At 40.4% G+C, this 22,436-nt stretch overlaps 2 protein-coding genes across 3 annotated transcripts in view; both read left to right on the top strand.

Annotated features, from left to right (window-relative positions):
- The window catches only part of abcc3 (ATP-binding cassette, sub-family C (CFTR/MRP), member 3), a 57,938-nt gene extending 55,460 nt beyond the window's left edge, over positions 1 to 2,478 (top strand). For both annotated transcript variants that reach the window (XM_031753337.2, XM_031753338.2), the window contains exons 29-31: positions 637 to 803; positions 887 to 1,081; positions 1,661 to 2,478. In XM_031753337.2, coding sequence (XP_031609197.1) covers positions 637 to 803; positions 887 to 1,081; positions 1,661 to 1,772 — 474 coding nt within the window. In that variant the 3' untranslated portion in view covers positions 1,773 to 2,478. The remainder of the gene's footprint in view (positions 1 to 636; positions 804 to 886; positions 1,082 to 1,660) is intronic.
- A 7,572-nt stretch (positions 2,479 to 10,050) lies between these two features.
- Positions 10,051 to 13,148, top strand: wfikkn2b (WAP, follistatin/kazal, immunoglobulin, kunitz and netrin domain containing 2b). The gene is made up of 2 exons (XM_031753370.2): positions 10,051 to 10,466; positions 10,974 to 13,148. The coding sequence occupies exons 1-2, from the start codon at positions 10,281 to 10,283 to the stop codon at positions 12,516 to 12,518; spliced, it is 1,731 nt and encodes a 576-aa protein (XP_031609230.1). The 5' UTR covers positions 10,051 to 10,280; the 3' UTR covers positions 12,519 to 13,148.
- The last annotated feature ends 9,288 nt before the right edge of the window (positions 13,149 to 22,436 follow it).

Here is a 22,436-nt window from a genome sequence, read left to right as displayed (position 1 = left end):
GGGGTAATTCAAGGACCAAGTCTTTTAAGCCAATGCGCACATAGTGCAGTTAATATTATTGAATGTCATATCTGCTGTCTCAAGCGCTATATTTAGCTGTCTCTAGTCGGGAAACATCTGAAATCAACAGTCAAACAACCGCCTGTGAGCAGCCACTCGGCAACAGTGGGAAGGAAATGCTCCCTTTTAACAGGAAGAACCAGACTCAGGGAGGGGCAGCCATCTGCCTCGACTGGTTGGAGTTAGTGGAGAAAGAAAATAAAATACAATTAAATTAGAGTTCTTTTAAAAAATAAAATAAAATAAAAAACCGAAAATAAAAATGTTATTGTAAAAATTGTTCAAAGATTATGTGAAAACCGCTTGAGTCACATAAACGGGGTTATTTAGATTGTTGTTATGTTGACTGCTAATTCTTAATTTAGTTGCTGATCTGTCGTCTGCTGTAAACTAAAGCTAGTGCTTTGCACCTTACCAGTAATACCCACCACCACCCTGCACCCACCCAAGTTCACCCTGTAGCATCGAATAATATTCGAGTGAGAGCCTAGCTGAATGTCCATCTGTCAGTTTTCCTTTCCAACCAGGGTTGTGGTAGCTTATTCCTGCTCACGTGTGTTTCTGTGTGTGCCTCAGGAGCCTGTGCTGTTCTCTGGGACACTGAGGATGAACCTGGACCCTTTTGAGAAGTACAGCGATGAAGAGGTGTGGAAAGCCCTGGAACATTCTCACCTCCACAAGTTTGTCAGTAACCAGGCAGCAAAACTGGACCTAGAATGTTCAGAGGGAGGAGAGAACCTCAGGTACGCTCAAAGACAAAGAAGCACGGTGAACAAGGCTTGTCTGTAAATGCTATTTTATTCACTGGATTTTGGTGTGTTTCCAGTGTGGGCCAGAGGCAGCTAGTGTGTTTAGCTCGAGCCCTCTTGAGGAAGACCAGGATCCTCATCCTTGATGAAGCTACTGCTGCTATCGACCTGGAGACGGATGACCTCATCCAATCCACCATCAGGACTCAATTTGAAGACTGCACTGTCTTCACCATTGCACACAGACTCAACACAATAATGGATTATACAAGGTTAGTACCTTACGATTACTTTGAAGGACAAATGCACCACCTGCTTTTCCTTTTTTCTGTCATATATTTATATATACTGTTACAATGGCGAACGCTCATAGACGATGGATAGTGCTTAGTATGTTCATCTTGGGAACAAAACTCTGGTTGTAGCCGACCTGCTGGGGAACTCTTCTGTTTTGCAAGGAGGAGCCAATCTTATCATCCCTGGCTTAAAGGGAGGATGTCCTCAAAGAGAATGTGGCTAAAACATCTAGTTTAAAAGAGAAGATTATTATTCATTATTTTGAATCATGCAGAGCTACTCTAGTCCGGTCCAAGAGAAAAATGGCGCTGAAAATGAGCAGCAATGCGCCACTTTAAAACTATTTTAGAAATAACTGCTCATTATTTTGAAGGACGAATAGTCATGAAGACAATTCCTGAGATTTACACACAATATCGATGCTTTTCTACCAAAAGCAAAGTACGAGTAAATTTGATAATGTGATGCGTGTGTAAAAGAAAATGAGAATGTACTGATTTAAAACCCGTACAGGCCTTGTGAATGAATCCCACTCTCTTCCTTTCTTCTTACAGAGTGCTGGTGTTGGACAAGGGACGGATAGCCGAGTTTGATACTCCTACAAACCTTATATCTAAGAGAGGAATCTTCTACGGCATGGCTAAAGATGCAGGACTGGCACAGTAGAACTGCCTTTTTGTCCCGATGTTGTAAACCAGAGTCTGGAATTCAGCTCAGTTCACTTCAGTCTGACTCTGTTTTAAACCTGGCAGTGGAACTGAAGAATACTTTCTGTGTGCACTTGTTATCATTTTCAGGAACCTTATTGCTGTCTTTGAATGAAGCATGAGCTCCTCTGCAGACTTGGGTCATTTAGCACTTGCAAGTAGTTGCAGTGTCTGTCAAAAAACACATCAGGACATAATCAAATGTTTCAGTAGGAAGTTTCTGGCTCTGATTGTCCTGCAAGTAAAAAAAAAAAAGCCATAAGTGCAAATGCCATTTGAGCCAAGTCTGCTCTCTAGTGCCTTCTGCCAGTGGGATAAAGAAAGCCAGTGAATGTATCGTTTTCTAATCGGCTCTCTGCTGCAAAACAAACAACATGACAACAAAAAAAGGAGGAACTTTTTTAATTTCATATTTTCTACAAAGAAGAATAATGTGCCACTGTACCTTTCACATGAGAAAAAAAACCTACATTTTTGTGATAAACCCACTTATTTTTGTACTGTACTATTATTTAAGCTACTTTTTAAGAATTGTCTTATCTAGGGAAGTGTGCTCAGTTACTTATGTGATTCTTCTGTGAACCAAATCTATAAAAACTTGAATTATGTACCACCAAAATCTGAATTATGAAAATGCCTTTATATATAAAAAAGGAAGAACAAAATTGCTGTGCTGTCTTTAAATGGTGCTGGGGCATAAAACCTTCTGTTTTTTGTTTCTGCTCATTGAAGTCATGGTTCCAGGCACGATTGTCATTTGCATGCCAAGTAAGTGAAGGGTAGATGTGACCCTAACACTTGCTCCAGAGCAACCTGGCAGATGTCAAAGGGTCAAATATGATATGACTTAAACATTTTACAATGAAGATATTAGCTTTTTATGTTAAAGAGACTGCTTGGGGTTTACTTTGTTTTAGCCATATGTCTGATTTAAAGAAAAAAAAAAAATGCTGCCTTTCAAATGAAAACCATTACGTTTTCCCACTTGGGTGTGGAAGCTTTATTCTAGGTGGGTTGCTGTGACCTCGTGGATGCTACGAGATTAATGTGCTCTATTCTTAGTTTGGGCACATAACAGGTTTGTTGTAAACTTGTTATTCTAAGCCAAGTGTGTCAAACATAAGATCCAAAGTCCAGAGGACTATATTAACTATATTTTCTTAAGAGCTACCACAACTCTATCTGCAGTTTTACCCATATATTTCTTACAGGCCCAAAGTTTCTACAGCAACTTCTTTATGATGCAGAAAAACTGAATTATAGAGGGCCTTAATTTGTGCAGTTAAAGTTCTTTACACTGACCGGGAAGGGAAGCTTCACTGGTTGCGGCGACAGCTGTCATTTGGTGCTGTGGAAATGAATGAACTGGTCCAACACACTTAAGGTCAAAGTGGGCTGCATGTGGCTGAGATGAGTTTGACATCCCTTCACTAACCCAATACTGAAACTGAATGGCTTGTTGGAAGATTGACTTGTTTTTTGTTTATCTAAAAAATGAATTTAGAATTACTCATATTTTAAGTCCAACCAATCCTGCTAACCAAGTCTAAAATGTCACACATTCATATCAAGTGTTCTTGTTGTTGGTTGCAAGTCGTCACATACTCACAACACTGAAGAACATTTCATAACAAAAACACCACAACAACAGAAAAACCTGAAGAAAATAAAACATAATGCGCATCTGAAAGGTTACCATCATCTTTTGGGACATCTGTGATAAAGATTTAATAAATCATCAGTAATGATAATGCCATTGCAAGAAAATGTATCATATCAGCTTCTGCAGGAGTCTTTGTTTAGTGTCTGATTCTAGTTAATCTCAAAACAGCCACCAGATTCAGGGTGACTGTCTAGGGCAGGGGTCCTGCAGGTGTTAGATATCACCCTGGGTCAACACACCTGAATCAAATGATTATTCATTACCAGGCCTCTGGAGAAGTTCAAGACATGTTGAGGAGGTAATTTAGCCATTTAAATGAGCTGTGTTGGATCAAGAGGACATCTAAAATCTTGAGGCCTGGAATTGCCCACCCCTGGTCTAGGGTTAGGGGTTGGGACCCCAGAGGGTTAAAGCCCACCCCTTTAAACAACCAAACAGAAAAGCCTTTTAAAAACCCCAAAATATTAATAGATTTTTTTTTTTTTTTTAAAAAGGACAGTTTAATTCTTGGGTTTTTCTACCAGATGAGTTTTTAGAGGACCTTATTTGTAGAATTTAGGAGTAGTATGTAAGTTGGAACTTTTTGTGCGCACATACATGCAAATGTACCAATTATATACTACTTACATGGGTTGAAGTGTGCAACTAATTTCTCTTCCACATTTTTGTGGGGATTATTGGCAAAGATAATAAAAGACACCCAGAAAGTTCTTTTAAAGTTACCAGCACCAGGGTGAATCCGTTTGGAACTCAGGAATACAGGTGTGGTAGAATGAATAATATGAAGTGAAACTTATTAGAGTTGAACTTTAACCAAAGGTTGCATTGACTTGATAAAAAGGGATGCAGACGGGATTTTCAGAATATCTTACACAGCGGCCTAAAACTCCAAATGGGGTCTCAGTGGATTACTGCTTTGGAAGGCAAATCAGTTGTATAATTGATTATGTGACTCTGGAGGAGCCTTAGTTTTTTGTTTTGTTTTGTTTGGTTTTTTTTGCCTGTCCCGTTTGGATCTTTAGCCATCAGAATTGTTGTCTGAAGGCCAAGAAAGATGCCAAGCGGATTTACTTTACCTATTGGATCATCATGGCCTTGCCATATTGGTCCATTTGATGGACCTTTATTATAGTTATGTATTTATTTGATTTGATTTTTCGGTTGTTACAGACGGGACAGACATGACTGGGGGATAGGACAGGGAGAAAAAATGAAAGAAAGAGAGGGAGAGAAAGAAAAATAGAGGGGAGAAGAGATGTTGAGAAAGGGGGAAGAGAGAAAAAAAGAAAGAAAAACAAACAAAATACCTGGATCACCTGTATGGGGATAAGAAAAAACAGACGAGAAGATAACAGTAGATACTAAATATTACACGTTATTGTGCAGTAAGCAAGATCGACAGCTCACAATGTGCTTTAAGGTAGCAGCCAAGAAAGGTGTAGCTTGTGTCTGTGAAAATCCATGTGTACACCTGTGTGCACACCTGTATGGATCGGCACGCTTGTATTCAAAAGGTTTTTCCATGTAATGATCGGCTAGGGAGTGTGGGGAGCCATAGCCCCGTCCCCCAGGGCATGAAGCAGGTATGGAGGAGATCCAGGCCCCAGAATACGAGGACCCAAGGAGGACCACCGGGGGGTAAACGTGTCACCCTCCTGGGAAGAGCTGAGGAGAGCCCCAAACGAGAGGTCACCCAGCAGCCACGGAGCAGAGGCCAGAGGGGGTTGCAGTGATGTGCCCGCAGGCTTTGCCGGCAGCCAGCTGTGCCAGAGAGGACTGGGCCTCAGGCCCAGAGGCCAGAGGCCTGAGGGCACCCCACCCTCCGGAAGGGGCCCAGCCGGGCCACAGGCGCCAGGCCCCGCCAATTGGCCACCGGGAGTGAGCCGGTACATACATGAGCGCCCAGCCCCAGACACCAAGAACCGCCAACACACCAATGTCTGAGGGCATCAGCCACTGGCAGGGAGTGTGGTGAGGGGAGATAGGCCTCCATACCTTGGAGAGCCTGAGATGTTCCCAGAGAGGTGAAGTCTAAGACCCAAGCTGACATAAAGACATAGACGAACAGGCGCACGGAGACACAAATGTGCATTCCCATCCCCATATACACAAACAAATACTCAGCACTCACCCGACGTGGAGACAGACACAAGTAGACACTGTACACACAGGAGCCTTAGTTTTAAAAAGGTACACTGATGATGTCAAGAGGGTTGTTCCATTCAAGTTGTGGCTAATGAATCATTCCCATGTAGCCTTGTAGTCAGAACAGATTTCTTAAATTATTTCTTTTACATATTTGGAATTTTTTTTTGTCAGGTGAAACAAAACAACACTGTTTCAGTTGTACTTTGTGTGAATGTCATTTATACAGTGATGCAGCAAATAATTTTTTTTTTACTATTTAAAAAGAGACAGTGTTGCAAATCACCAGTTTTTGGGTGGTAATCTACCTAACGTTAGTGCCAGTCAATATGTAATTATTCCAACCATCCACTAGAGTGTGCTCACACTCAGTCAGCAATCCAGGAAAGTGACTGCTGCCCCAACTTCTTCACTTAAAACTGAAGGAACTTGTGTGTCTTCCTTGATGTATCCTAACAGGCAAAAATATGGTAATTTTACTACAGTGCTGGTAGAAACTAGTACAAAATACAACAAATTAAAATCTAATAAGGCAAGAGTAAATGTAAGAGTTTTCTTAACTGTGGATCGAGAGGGATTTGTTGCTTTTTGTATTGTTTTATACGTTGATTCTGTGGATACGTTATTGGAGATTGGGTTGGCTGTTCTCAGAACTGATTGGGGATTAAGAGAAAGGAATTCTGATGCAGTAGGAACAGAGACCATGACAGGGCAAAGAAGAGATGTTCGCCTTAGATTCCTTACAGCAAGATGTCTCTTGCCCCACACACAGAAATACTGCAGTTAACATTTCTCAGTATTTTTCCCAGATAACTGGCACACACCTTTCTTTGTCTCCAACATGCCAAAACTGATGAATGCTGATAGGGCGGCATGAATGAAAGCTGTGCTGCCAGCTTCCTTAATAAGGTCCCTGCCTATTGGCACAGATGTGGAGAATCGGACCCAGAGGTGAGAGGAAGATTAAAAACAACTTTAGCACAACAGTGACACAGCGAGAAGGTTTGAGTGTTATTTTTTGATGCCTTGTCAGAATGTTGCTCAGTGTTGCTCAATATCGGACTACCAGACAGAGCAAGATGTTCTTTTGATATGTCTAGGCCACCCACGGATGTCAGGAAATTCATAGAAGAGGCCTAGATTTTTGAGAAATGCATAACTCGTTTTAAATTGAGAAATAAATACCAGGTGGTCACCAAGAAGGCTGGCATTAGTCAGATTTGACTGTAATATAAAGCTAGAGTCAGTTTCCTTGTAGCTTCTTTTTGCATGTACACTATAGGTGTGTGTAGCTGTATATATAAGAATCAGTCCATTTACCATTTGTAAATGAGGGGCCACAACATTAAAACCACTGAAGGGGACAAGCACTGATAATCTTGTTGCAATACAAAGTTTTGAAATAAAACCTTGGGTCCTAGTATTTGTGTCAGTGCTTACACCCTACCTAAACATTTTTGGCCAAATTCCACTCTGGCAAAGTTGCTACTCGGGGTCAATGCAGACCACCACTGCAAAAATATACCCAGAAACTGTTTGAGGTTTGCCAACGTATCAGCCCAGCCTGCTGTCAGGACAGAGTAGACATTACTCTCTGACTCAACTCATCTTGTGACATGGACGGAGCCACAGCCTGTGGCCCTGGTTCAACTTCACCTAATATTGCTGCAACACCATGTGTAGACTTCTTTGACATAGCATCACTGGTATTGATATTTCACATTCTGTTGACAAGTTTAGTTTAGTACCTTTTTTCTAATTACTGTCCAGAGATTGCCGCTCTCATATTTCCCTAAAGGTTGCCACAGCAGATGGATGATGATATGAGATGATGTGTCTGTTTGATGGCACAGATTTCTTTTAAAAATGTATATATATATTTATATATATATTTAATGCCAGATGTCCTACTTTAACTTCAGCCGATTTCTCTTCAACCAAACATGCAGATGTTTGCTAAAGATGCCGAAGTCAAAGTTGTTTCTTTGGATTCTGTTTTACTTCATCAACCTGTTGCTAAATTCTTCGAAATACTTTTTAACATTTTTTGTAAAAACCAAAGGTCTAATGTCAGCCAGCTGATCTTCATTACTGGGGTAATCTCAGAAACTATGATGATGTTATGTCTCTTCAACTTTGACAGGTGTTGACTTTAATAGTCTAAATAAAAAAACTGATATCAAAGCTTGAAATCCTCACATAACCTCTCACCTGGGGGCATGCCATTTCATGATTTTGTAATTTTCCTGACACCTGGGGAATTTTTGTGATTCTACAAAATAAGCTTATTATTTGTAGCCCCAAGATGTGTCTGCCCTTACTGAGTTTGACAACAGTTAACAGTTTACAATCCTCCCTCATTATGAAACCTCTCATTTGTAACTCTTTCTGTCCTGGGGAGAGCGACAGGTATTTTCATCTGTGTACACGCACACATTTTGCTCCTAATGAATATCCAATAACAAGAGTACAGTAAGCTGCCCCAACCACAAACACATATCCAGTAAACAATAATATAAGGTGACATAGTGAATCATGTAGAATATGGGAATATGTTTTTTATGATTAGCACTGAAATGGACCTAAAATAATCCTTCTACAGGATCCGGAGCATGGCAAGATCCAGATAAACAAGCTTTATTTATTAGCTTGTCATACACACACGCACACAGGTTTACACAAAAATCACCACGTCTGCATGAAGAACAAACAATCTCCTGCACACACATACTTAAACGCAGCATGAGGCCACCGTTATTGCACTGGAAGGCAGTCTAATAGCTACCCTGTCCTCAGCTGAACTGTGGAGGAAACCAGTGGAAGTGGTTTACACAGGAAAGGACTGAAGAAATGATAATAACAACTTCATTCATTAAACATGTTGCCAACTCTCACGCCCACTGCAGAGCACACCTTCAAAGTATTTTTTTTTCCCATTTTTGAGTTGCACTGTCCTCATCTCACCTCTGCTGGCTTGCCAGTCAGACTTGTTAAGGAACAGATTGAAAGCTGGACTCATGTTTTCTATTTTAAGTCTTGGATATGAAGCCAAACCCAAATGAGTGCTTAAGTTTTGGGTGATAACCTGTTTCACTGCTCCAATTAAGCTTTGTTCTTGTCAAATAATGTCCTCAAGCCAAGATTCAGAGACCGTTTTTTTTTCTTTTCTGGAATTTGAGAACAAGTCTGTACATTTGCATAAATTCAAAGTAATCCTGTGTACAAAGACATGCTTTGTAGGATGTATGCAGTCTGCTGAAGAATGTGGACTGTATAAATGGAAAACTGTGCTACGTGGAAAATAGAGATTGTTGTGCAACACCAGTCACGTATCACAGATTGCATGTATTTACAGAGACAAGAAAAAGTCCAGTGAGTGTGCAATGTATCAAGCAAGTAGAAGCATGAACTTGTACATGGCTAAAATGGCTTTACTGAGCTCAGGCTGCAAGTTATCCTGTTTTACACAGTGTAGAAAGTCTATTAAAGTGAGGAACAGTATGTAATCAGTTACGTCAGTGCGTTTCATGGAATCCCAATGAATGCAATCACATTGAAATGGATTCTGTTTATAGTTGCTGTTATCGACATTATCATTATGTCTAACCTGAAGGAAATTTACTGCATTTATTACTGATGATCACAAAGTACTGCAGGTCACAATTTCCCTTTATTTGGCTCATTACAGATTTTTACAAACAGTTGTCATATTAAATAATGAAAAAATTAAGCATATGAGAATAAAATTATAACTATGACATGGTTTTGTTGTCTTTAAAAATGCTGTATTTTCCAAGAGCATATTGTGTTTGTTAAAATACGAGTTTCAACATCTGTAAAAAAAGAAAAATCCTCTAAATGATTTCACTCAGATAAATTTAGCTGTTCCAAATATGCTTAAATGATGAACAGTTAAAATATTGTTTAAATTTTCATGATTTCAGCTGTTGTCTTTTTATTTTGTGCAAAAGTGACTCATTTTTCTTATATGTATATATATATATATGTGTGTGTGTGTGTGTGTGTGTGTGTGTGTGTGTGTGTGTGTGTGTGTGTTTGTATGATATAAGACTGGCATATTCATAGTATGTAAAGGCAAAGTACATCACTTCTTGTTACCTGTAAAAACCGAACACGCAGCTTTAATTCAAACAGTCTGAATGTGTGTTAACATGTGTTTTTTGTTGTTTTGCAGTCGTTAAATAATAAGAACTACATTTTTGTAAGCTGAAAAATGCCTTTGAGACTTTTCTTTCCGTGCGTCATAGCGCACGGTGCGCCCTGGCGCCAGCGGGGACCGCAAAGGGTTAAACGGGGTTACCAGCAATCCTTTTCACAGGCAGGTGCCCCGCCAGCTTTTCGCTTTTTTTTAAGCTTCTTTCAACATCTAAGGAGAAACTCATAACTGTCATTTTGCGAGTTACTTGGCGCGTCTTGTTAGCAGCGATGGCGGCGGGTTGGTGGTATAAATAGAGAAGTGAATTTATCAGCTGACACACATCGCACGGACTCTGGAGACTGATGCGCTTTGACTCGTTTGCACACCTGCCTTTATTTCGAGTAGAACTGATTTACAGCCGGATCACAGAAACACACATTACTTTGTTCGTTTGGTTGTTTTAACTTTCAGCACTTGTTGAATTGCGCGCCGCTCTGAAGATGTGGTGGATGCTGTTTCCGCGCTGGATCTGGTTCCTGACGTGTGTGTCAGTGTGGATGGAGCTCCAGGTCGGAGTTTTGACCCACATTGACTATACGCACGGGGGGATCTGCCCCAATGATATGAACCCCAACCTGTGGGTAGACGCCATGAGCACCTGCACACGAGAGTGTGAATCTGACCAGGTAATGTCATGGCAGTAACTTGGAATGAAGGCTTATCGTGGTTTGTTTCATTTTTTGCTAATAGTGCATGTGGGATTTTCAAATAGAGTGAACAAAAAAGAAAGAAAAAAGAAAGTCAGGATAATTATATTATTGTGACGGTATTGTGCCACATTGTTTGATGTCCTTGATTTTGTTTTTATCAAATTAATTAAACTCAAAATACAAGTGCACGAAAATGATGACAGACTCTGTAATTATGACTGTACAAAAAGAACAATTACACATTTATTTACTTTATTAGAATATGTGCCTTATTGGTGCAATATTTCTATTTTATTTCTATTTAATTTGTAAATATCATATCATGCATGACTCTTTCTACCTGTAGTTATTTTTCAGCTGCTTCTGTTTTACGTATGTAAGTTACTTTTGACTTTTTTAACTGTTTATATCCCACATGGAAAGTTTAGTTTTGTTCCATCTTGGATTCACAGCACTTTTTTTCTCCCTCTTCTCCTCTTGCAGGAGTGCGAGTCCTATGAGAAGTGTTGTCAAAATGTGTGTGGGAATCGAAGCTGTGTAGCAGCCCGTTATGTGGATGGAAAGAAGGGCCCCGTGGGAATGCCAAAGGAAGCAACCTGCGCCAGTTTCATGTGCACTCAGCAGGGCTCTGAGTGTGACATCTGGGACGGTCAGCCGGTGTGCAAATGCCGGGACCGCTGTGAGAAGGAGCCACATTTCACCTGCGCCTCTGACGGCATGACCTACTACAACAAGTGCTACATGGATGCAGAGGCGTGCTCCAAGGGCATCACCCTGACTGTTGTCATATGCCGCTTCAATCTGATGTGGCCCAACACAAGCCCTTCTCTGCCCCAGGTGACCACTCTCCGGCCAACCACTGCGACCCTTCAGGCGACTATCCCACCCACCACTGAGCCTCAGCCACCTGTGCTGATCAGCAGCCCCACTCCACAGACTGTGAATGTCGGGGAAACGGCAAGCTTCCTGTGTGACATCATCGGTCGCCCCCGGCCTGAGATCACATGGGAGAAGCAGATGCCTGATGGGGTAGAGAGGGTTCTCATGAGGCCCAATCATGTTAGGGGTAACATGGTGGTCACAAACATCGGTCAGCTTGTCATCTATAATGCCCAGCTGCATGATTCAGGCATCTACACCTGCACGGCTCAGAACCCATCTGGTTTAGTGCAAGCCAAACACCCATTTACTGTGTTGCCCACAGAGTTACATAAAACTCCTGAACCCAAGAACCAAACCCGCTGCCTGCCTGACGAATGTCTGAAACCCCTTGATAGCACAGAGGATTGTGGGAGTGAGCTGCAGAAAGTCAGCTGGTACTACGAGTCCAAATCCAACAACTGCTTCTCCTTTACGCACTGCCACAACAACAGCCAGCAGCCCAGGAAGGTGTTCCAGACATACGAGGAGTGCATGCAGTGCTGTGGTCCGGAACTGTTGGGCCCCTGTGGGCTCCCCACCCTGCAAGGCCCCTGCAAGGCATACGAGCCGCGGTGGGCGTACAGCACCACCCTGCAGCAGTGTCAGTCCTTCATTTACGGAGGTTGTGAAGGAAATGAAAACAACTTTGAATCTAAAGAAGGCTGTGAGGAGATGTGCCCCTTCCCCAAAAACCAAAACTGCAAGGCCTGTAAGCCGAGAGGCAAGATGGTGACGAGCTTCTGCCGCAGCGACTTCGTCATCCTGGGTCGCATGTCTGACCTCACAGAGGAGAAAGACTCAGGCCACGCCCTCGTGACTGTGGAGGAGATCTTCAAAGATGAGAAGATGGGTCTCCGCTTCTTTGGCAAGGAGCCCCTTGAGGTCACTTTTATCAACATGGACTGGAACTGCCCATGCCCCAACATCACAGCTGCTGCTGCAGAGGGCCAGGTCATCATCATGGGCAATGTCAGCGATGGCATGGCCATCCTTCAGCCTGAGAGTTACGTGGGTGCATCTAGCCCTCGTCGGGTACGGAAACTGAAAGAGGTCATCTCTAAGAACACATGTGACATTCTCAAAGCGATCACCAACAGCCCTCAGTAGGGCTAATATCTGTACATAACGTTAAGCTGTTATATTCTGAACATTGCCCACAGTACTGTCGAGATCTTTTGAGCATTCTAGCTACATTTGGAGTTCATAATGTTTTACTATGATATTGTTTATGTTTTGTGTTGTCAGTTTGCAGGGAAGCATTTCTTTGTCCAGCCATTGGAGTTATTAACCCAAATGCCATGTATGTGAACACAGGAGAGTTTCTTTACTCTGTCCTCCCTCATATCCTCTCTCACCTATGCAGAAATATAGCTTGTAGACATTTGGCATCAAAGCATGAAACAATTTGAACTCTCCATTTTAAATACTTGGTATGTGACCAGGAACTTTTAGCATCCTACTCGGTGTGGCACACCAGGACATGTGCCATACTGCATATGCAGTATGACTGCATCGATTTCATCCAAATGAATGAGTTGTAAAATATTCTATTTACCACATTTTCTCCAAAGCAGTTGCTCATTTTATATCGTCCTTCTCTTATTTCTTGGGTATTTATTACCATGGAAGCTTGTCTTTGATTTTGTACCTCACATCCTCTCTGAAATCAAGTGGACTTTTGTATTTTGTGTAATGTATAAAGAAAATAAACATTTGGGATCTTCTCTTTCCTCCTCATTTCTTGTCTTGTAACACCATATTATTAGGGATTATAGGGCAGACATAGTGATCTTACTTCATAAGGCTAACAGGAGTGTGGAGCCAGATTACCTTTTCAGCTCAGTTTTGGTGCCTTTGTACCTGTTGGGATGACAGACAGCAGCTGCTCTGTGTACTGTACCTGTGTGGCTCCGCTGACAGGTTGTGATAAAAGAGACTTGGGAATAGCATATCCACAGTCCACCCTGCCCCCCTCCCCATCCCTGCAAACCTCCAAACAGAACCCATCCATTCCAAACACCCATGTGGCATTGTAAAAACTTCACCCTATTTTGTTTTGCCTCCATGGTCCAGCCTAATTGGGTAAGGATCCCAGGCCGTAAACCTCAGATCCACTCCCATACAAGAGTTATGTGTTTCATGCCGTGCCAGCCGGCGTCTCTGGGTTACTAGGAAAAGGCCTTGGTGGGCTTCGACGAGGGTGTTCTACTTCCCAGATGAGATTCTGTTTCTCCCATCCAGAGCCGTGATGGAGGCAGAGATCAGCCCATGTATGGTGTTCCTTTACTGGCAAAACCACCCGGGAGGTCAGACCTGCACTTCAGCAGCTGTTGAGTCTCTAGACTCTGAAAAATATTAGATCTGCAGCACCTTGGATCACATCAGAAAGTGATATAAACAAAGTTCATATCAACAACACAAACACAAAGTTTGCCAACTTTTTATTGCTCTCTGATACGCTGTTAATTCATTTTAGAATCTCTCAATCCCTCATCCCATCCAATATGGACGGGATGACATTACAGACAACTCCTCAGGACACTGAGCTCTGTGGGTTTGACTGCTTCATTCACATAGTTGATCTAAAGTTAGTTTAATGTTTGGTACATTTTTGCAGATTCTCCAGATTTTGACAACTAAAAGCAAACTAACTGTATGGATCAAAATGCTATTTTGTAAAGATGGCCGTTTAGAAATAGAAGTTAATTATATATACCTGATAACTGATTAAATGTCTTAATTACGGAGATTGCAGATTCTATATGCAAGTATAACTGTACAAAAAGGGTGTAACAGGGGAGTGCAGGGTGGCACCTCCACATCTTGTGCAAATTATCAATTCAAAACAAGATATTTTTAAGTTTTGAAACATGGACTCTCATAAGCTCCATAGTGGTTTTGCCTACTCCCTAGAATTCCCTAACTTCTGCACATTTCAAAGCAGGGCTTCAGGGCACAAGACAAGGCAGCCATGTTTCTTAATGTATATTTAAGGAGTCAAGCAAAATCAAGCAAAAGCTATTTTTAACTGTATTGCTCGATTGCTTGGTGCGAAAGTTTGAAATTTTGGATTTTCTTCAATCCACACAAGGTCAAAAGCAGGATTTGGTTAAATTTCCCTTAGCAAGTCTCACCTTGACCACATTCTTTTGGTAGCCATCAATGAGGTTCTGGGATAATCCTAGTTGGATATTTGACCATTCTTCTTGACAGAATTGGTAGAGTTGCTATAAAGTGGTTGGTTTTCTTTGTTCAGACTTGGATTTTAAGCCTAGTCCATACATTTTCAGTAGGGTTGAGGTTGGGGCCGTGGGAAGACCATTGCAGAAGCCAAATGTTGTTATCTATTCCAAACAAGTTTTGATGTTTGTTTGGCATCATTTTCTGTTGAAACACCCAAACTGAATCAAACTTTCAACCATCTAGCTGTTGATTTGACATGAAGTTGAAGAATATGGAAGTAGCCCCACTTTTTAATTATTCTAACAATAACCAGTACAACTGGCAGCAAAACAGCCCCAGAGCATGATGCTACCACTACCATGCTTGACAGTTGGTCCAATTTTCTTAGGTTTGAAAGCCTCATGTTTACTCATCCTCGAAATATATGTCTTCTCATTGGGACCAAATTGCTCAATGTTTGTTTCATGTAACCATTAAAATTTTCTCGAGACGGTGTTTGGCTCGTCCATGTGGGCAGCTGCAAATTTTAGTCACGCTTGAAGGTGTTGATTTTTGGCAGGATTGAGCCATGGTGGTTCCTGGGTTGTTCCTGAACATCCTAACCAATTTATCCTCATCTGAGGGCAGCAGTTTAGGTTCTTGTCCAGAACTTGGTAAAATGGTGACGCATCGGAATAACTCTCAGAAGCCTTCCCGAAGCCCCGACTTCAACCCTACTGAAAATTTGATGATTGTGCTAACTGTAAACCAAGTAATTTGACCAATTCTACCAAGATGAGTGGTCAAGTATCCAGCCCGAATGATGTCAGAACCTCAATGATGGTACATGTAATGTCTGATCCAAGTACTTTGGGACATTTAACTAAATATTAAAGGGTTTGTATGTATCATTTTGACCCTGTATATATCCTTGTTATCCTGTGTGAATTAGAGGAAACAAATCCATCTTTGCAAACCCAGTTATTGTTTTTTTAAGTCATTAAAGGTGTATGTGGGTCAATTATTCCACCCAGGGAAAAAGCAGTTCGAAGAAGTCATTGAAAGGCCTAAATCACCATGATATTCAAATCTTTTGTTGGATTATTCTGTATGTGTGTGGTTATCACCAGGGTATAGTGGTACTTGCTTGTGTGCATAGTTTTACATCAATGACCAATTCTACATGGACAAAAAGATAAAGAAGGAAAAGCTGCATGAAAGAGGAAGGTTTGTCATTAAAAGAAAAGTACTCAAATAAATTCAAATGATTGCATAGTGAAAGAATGAGTTAGAATGTTAGAGTTAATTTCATAGCTATCAGCCAGAACCACTTTTCACCCAGTAACGCACATTCTTTTAATATTTAAGGCAGTTTTTAACGCTCCAGAACTTTACTTAGAAAGGTCAGGGTTTGAATCATAAAGCTTCGCAGAGCTCGGATACAATGCACAAACCAGGCAACCACATCATAGTGTCTCCAAAATGGGAACGCTTGTGCGTTTTTCACAGTCAGTAGTGGAGGGTCCTGTAAGTGAAGCATATCAGCGTTATGTGCATGAAGGTTTGCACCACAATAGCTTCATGCTGACAGGTCAAAACTGTTTCAGTGGCGCACAGAGAACCAAGTATAACAGTCAGGGTTCTTCATAATGCTTTCCTCATGAGTGTATACCCACACTATTGTCCCTTTAATTTAGTTTGGATTGAGGCCAAGCAGGTAAAACCAACAGTTCATCTGAGGAAACTAGCTCAACAAGCAAACAAAAAATCCCTTAAAAGAACCGCAAAAGCCATCAATTATTTTTCTTCTCTTCTCATTTTCCAACCTATGTGCATTAAAAAAAAACACCTTTAACTACTTCAATGCATCGTCTGAGGTCTACAAAAGCACAATTTATTATCAATTAAAATTCAGCATATTTGAAACATGTGTGATCCTTATTTTTCAGGCACTCGCAGACTTTTATGCTTTTCTAATTTGAGCTGGGCCAACTGAAAGGGTACAAGAGTTATGCTTTGATATGCTGTGCAGAATTTTCACTCACGTATTTTTTTCTCCCCCCTTTGCTTTCTCTCTGGCTTTGCTGATTTGATGGGGTCACTGCGTTCACAAGCTTGGTTCACACAAGGCCGGAATAGTCGGTGTGGTCTGCGTGAGTCTCAGATGTAGACTTGCATCGGGGAGAAAGGACAGCACAGGGAGCGGAGACTAGGACAGCAGGGCCGGTTACACTCTGTGTGTACATCTATGCGGTGCCTTCACGTTGTCTATCCAGAGCAGATTTGGACAGTAGCACCTGTGGAACAGATCAGCTATCCGGGTGGTTTAAGACCTTTGATTCATGACCTGCATCTGTTATGGTCATATCATTTCAAATGTCTATTGAGAAGATACAGTAGCCACTCACATGCATTGACTGGAGATGAACGGGCTCTCCGTGGCAGTATATCATCCTGGAGCAGGAGCAGCTGAAAGGTCTGAAGCTGGTAGGTGGTAGCTGGTCTAAAGCTGAAGCGACTGTTAAATGCTGTCACTACCCTGAATCACAAACATAGGTGGCCTTGAGCGAAGTGCGTCACCCCCAGGCCCTTCTTTGTCAAATGTGACAGACTCTCTGATGATGATGTCTGAAAAGGCAATCACCGAGTCAAGGCCAGGAACAGATTACCTCAGTTCATGGCATTTGTCAAGTCTTCTGCTTATATTCTTTTTTTTTAAATCTCGATCTAAAAATGCTATTTAGCTTTGTTCTATTTTCTCTCTATCATTGTAAGGTTTTTACCCTACACTATAAAGCGGCTTGAGGCAACTGTTGAGCTGTGACAGACATGTTTTTTTTTTTCCAGGTCATGTAGGGACGACCTAGTTGACAGAAGTGTGGGGATCTCAGTGTGTTGGCCAGCTTATGTGGTTCTGTATTTGAAGAGGTTGCATGCACCACAGCATCCTCTGGTGTTGACTGCAGCTTGTTTTCATTCAGATTTTTCCTTTGCTACCAATCCAAGTCCAAGTCCAATCTAAACTAAATACACTGAATGTATGGAAATATGATAACACATTTTCTCTACACATTCTGTACTTTAATGTTGTTTAGTCTAAACGCTCGAGTTGTTACATCAGGATTTTGCTGTAGTCACTTAAACGTTTAACAGCAGATACCATTTCTCTGTAATCTGATATTTTTGTGCACAATAAATGGAAAACTACATTCCCTTGTTAAGGGTCAATAAGGGAAATGTGACTCCATTCAAGCGCAATGGTGGCATGTAATTGTCTTTAGACAGGATACTGAACTCTAGGTGTTCCCCCGACATGTGAGTGCGTGCCTGACTGTTAGACTTGGACAGAATAAAAGTGCTGTATGACTGGGTGAATGAGGCTTGTAGCAAAAGGTTCTGGTCCTTTGGCCATAAAGTAGGTTATGTTTTTGGTAGCATTTGCATGTGTGTGTGTGTGTGTGTGTGTGTGTGTGTGTGTCACCTCTACAGCGTGTACAGTGGGGTCATGTTAACATTCCATTAAATTTGTTTTATTCACCAAAGTTTTCAAGGTTGACTTAAAAGAGCCTCATAACACAGAAATAGAGTCCTACAAGTGTGGTGTGTATTGTCAAGGGTGCTGTGACAGAGGAGCATGCTAAGGATAGAGTGATATGAAGGCAGATGCTTCTCTGTCTTGACTCCTAAAGCAGATAAAAGAAAAAGTGGCCGTGTGAGAAAACTTAGAGATCACTGATTTGAATTTTACCCGTACCAGACTGCTAAGCTTTATGACACAAACCTAAAATTTATAGTTTTCATTTTCTCAGAAAAACCCTATCTGAGCTATTTCTATACTCTGATATGAAGAAACTTTCATTTACAGATCCGTACCTTTGAATTTTGCTTTGAATTCAATTCAATTTTATTTATATAGCGCCAAATCACAACAAAAGTCGCCTCAAGGCGCTTCATAATGATATTTTGTTTCAGCTGCATACTGCTTTTGAGTTCAACAACTTTCTGCCTGTTTCATGTGTCTTTGTAGCTCAGCTTGTGACTGGAATCGAAATCACAAATTCTATTCTTCTTAGTTGGTGTTGAGGCATTTCTTTTGCACTGTAAATAAGTTCGCAGTTGCCAGCCTCTCTTAAAATTGCCTGCTTTCCTGTTTTTTGCCTTTTGGGGAGATTGAGCTGGGAGGTGCTTGAAGCTACAACCAGGGAAAAAGTATTTTTAGAACCAACAATGACGTGCAGGGTGGATTAAAATCTGAGTTTAACATGTGATGTAACAGTGGTGGATGACATAATCAGATCTTTTACTTAAATTAAAGTAAGAATAAAATACAGTGCTACATTTGTAACACTGAAAAAAAGATGTCTTAAATATCAGAAAACCTTAAAGCAATCTTAATATTACATAATATTTTACTCAAGTATTTTAGTGAAGCATCATGCATCAGGTCGCTTTTCTAACTTCCAAAAATCTGTACATGTGTTTTACTGGTTCTTATACAGTTGAATCAATTTTAACATGCACATCAAAATGAAAGGAACTTTGATTTGACAGATATTTATGATTCAGACTTTCTGTGAACATTGGCATACAATGATCTGTGAAGCCTGAACCATAAAATAATTGCCAAAAAATTAAAATCTTTGAAAATGTGTTTATTAAACCCTTTGACAATTCAAAATAATATTAATTAATAATAAAATAATAATAATAATAATAATAATAATAATAATAATAATAATAAATGAATAATAATGATAATAATAATAATAATAATCCTATTTGGTAAATGAAAGTTATTGCTTAAATTTTTTTGTGGAATTTAAGTTTGTTCAAATCCCACTGATGATGTAGAAATCTAGTTCACACAATCTACATGTATCAAATATGATACAGTTGTGTAGCAGGATGAATAATGAAGTGCTAAACAGCTCTGTCCTATCGAGTCATGGACTCCCCCGAAGTTATGTAGCATCTTGTGGTATTTGGTAAGATGTAGATTTTGAGGTGGGACTTTTGCTTTTTTTTTTTTTTTTTCCATTTCCAAACATAAACCAATAATCATAAATCATAGGTTAAACTGATGTTAAACTGATTTTCTACAGCTCATGTTCTACATGTGTTCAGTTTAATTTGGGACTTGTTTATCCTTCAGTTGTAAAAGAAAAGTTTCTTTCTCCTAAAAGTTGTGGAGTAGAAGTAGAAGATGGTAAAATTTGGTGAAATTTAAATAAAGTACCTGGATAACTTTTTATGGATATAAATTTGCTTGCACATTCATAAAAGTGACTTTCTACCTAAGCCCATCTGAGTGATAATAAGAAAAGGTTGCCTTAATTATTAATAATGCTTGTCTTAATGTGTTTTTCAATTAAGGCTATAAAGAAAAACAAAAGCACTTACCATGCAAATAAAAATCAATGAAAGAAGTTGTCCTGTGTCTGTTTCTAGCAGTCATGCAATCAAAAGGTGCAGCAACCTTTCAATTCCACTAGAGGGAAGCACAAGCTCATGTCATCTGTCACCTCCAACATCCATACTGAAGCATAGTGACACAACACTGTGAGCATACATCAGTTCACTTTCTATCAGTTTGCACATTTTTCCTATAATTACATTTAAACAGTTTCAGAGGTCAGTGGTTCATTGTTGGAGTCTTATTATCCACAATGCAGGAACACGTTCAGGAAAAGTAGTTTGTCTTCTAGAAGAAAAATGTTGTTATCTAAACCCCAGATTATTGACCATATAATGAAGACATTAAAGGGAGCTATTCAAATGGACTATCGGCTTCTGTCTTCCATCCAACTGCTAGATTACACTCTTAACTACCCCATTCTGTAAACCAGTTACCGAGCCTAAGGTCACATCTGTTCTACTACTGCTGTCCTTATGTAACAAAGGTTGGTAACGTATACAAAACAAACACACGTATACACTTTAGAGGTCATTACATCGATTTACCATCAGCTGTCTACCCCTGTGCTAACCTTAAATCAAGTTATCAGCCTAAAATATAGGGATGTAGCTATGGGGCGTTGTTTGTCTTCAAAATAAAAGAGGCAAGTCCCCGCAATGTAACTATACCAAAAATGCATGTCCCCACAATTGAAGTAAGACAAGCACACACACACACACACACACACACACACACACACACACATTGCACACTCAGCATGTTTTGATGCTTGAAGCAAAACAGTGAGTGGCTGGTGGAAAATGAGGGGAGAAAGTGCATCCTCCCTTCATTTATTTTCATGTCATGCTGTGACAACATCAGCAAATGACACTTTCAGAACCAGTTTACTCTCCTTGATTGACGGCTCCTGAATATTTCATGGGTTTCATTTGTTTTGGGGATTTTTTTTCTCATGCATAATGAGATCTTTGATACTGACTTAATGGCACGAAAATCCCCAGAATAGTAAACATCAGCAAAGATTACGTAACAGCAATGTGTATTTCATATTAAACATTTACATATCAGCGACAGATGGGATGAACAAAGAAAAGGCAAAATGGCAAGTGGATGACGCTATAGTACCGTAGCATTTGTTGGATACAGTAAAGAAACACTTTATCAGTGGAAATTTCCGTGCCAAGCTCGGCATTAGTTACAAGCTAATGTGGCTATGTTTTTAAAAAGTGCACAAGAACATATGCGCTAAAATATAGCCAATGCATTCTGGTTTTTATTTAACATTAGCTAATGGTGTCAAATACAGAAAATGAACATTAGTTTGCTGGCTACGTTTCTGAACCTTAGAGATGAACTTTTTTGCCTTTGCTACTATATGTTGCTTAAAAAAATGGACCTGACCCGATTTGGCCAAATGGAAGCAAATGCTAGTGCTACCTACATTGCTGGTTTTTACAGAATTACCTGTGATATTAAATCAGATGCTACGTTTGAAGAGCATGCTTAAAACTCCTTAAATTACCTTTTAGAGCAACCAGATGATCCAGCCACCCATTTTTAATCTCTTTATGCAGTTCAGTGCAAGGTTTCCATAGCAGTAGAAGTGCCTTTAGGTTCATGAACTACTTCATACATGTAGCTCATTAGGAAATGTACATGCAGGAAATGTACAGTATATAGAAAAGCCACAGTTTAAGAGTTAACAAACAAGCCTAGATGCTTCACCCTTGCTTCTACTTTTCATGCTAATTAAACAAGCTTCCATCTATAGACTTATCAGTATCATTGTTCTGTAATCTCACACAGAAAGGTAAAAACTGACAGCTTGTGTTTTGAGGGAGAACTTTATCCTGAAACAATTATATTTATGTTGTCTCACTGACTCATCTCAATGTTTAAATATCTTATAAAGCTTCGATTAAACCAGAGAAATCTAATAAAAAAGGGGAAAATCTAAAAGAAAGTGTGAGGAAACTGAAACGTGCACATTGATTAACTGAGTTTAGAGATTACTTGGAGTTTTTTTTTCAAACAATCAAATGTCATGAGATAGTAAAGGTGTCCCAATTGTACTTGTTCTAAATGTGGCTAGAAAGTGTGTATATATCTGTCGGGGGAGTGTGGCTGCATATGCATGTGCTCGCCCACTCCTTCATAGTGTTTTATTTTTGGAACAGCACACACAGGCTGGTCAGGAACAGAGCAGCAGTCAAGTGGAATGGGCTGACAGGCTGGTCTCTCTCGGTCTCTCCTTCACTTGCCTCCATCCCTCCTCTCCAGACACTGAGCAAGCTCGACTTGCCTGAGTGTGTCTGGTCTAATCACTCACGCTGGCTCCCAGAGCCACCATGACCTGAATCCATCCCTTCTCCTTTCTTATGCAATCCCTTCATCAGCGAGAGAGAGAGAGAGAGGGTGCTGTTCTAAATCTCCACTGCCCCGCTTCT

Source organism: Oreochromis aureus, linkage group 8, assembly GCF_013358895.1.
Source record: "Oreochromis aureus strain Israel breed Guangdong linkage group 8, ZZ_aureus, whole genome shotgun sequence".
Taxonomy (NCBI): Eukaryota; Metazoa; Chordata; class Actinopteri; order Cichliformes; family Cichlidae; genus Oreochromis; species Oreochromis aureus.
Note: the sequence above shows the minus strand (reverse complement) of the source record. Positions and strands in the feature narration are given on the sequence as shown.

Bases quoted from the DNA above. Each gene is read 5' to 3' on its own strand.
- wfikkn2b (XM_031753370.2), top strand. From the start codon at position 10,281: ATGTGGTGGATGCTGTTTCCGCGCTGGATCTGGTTCCTGACGTGTGTG. The intron at 10,467-10,973 runs GTAATGTCATGG...CTCCTCTTGCAG, and splicing joins GAGAGTGTGAATCTGACCAG to GAGTGCGAGTCCTATGAGAA.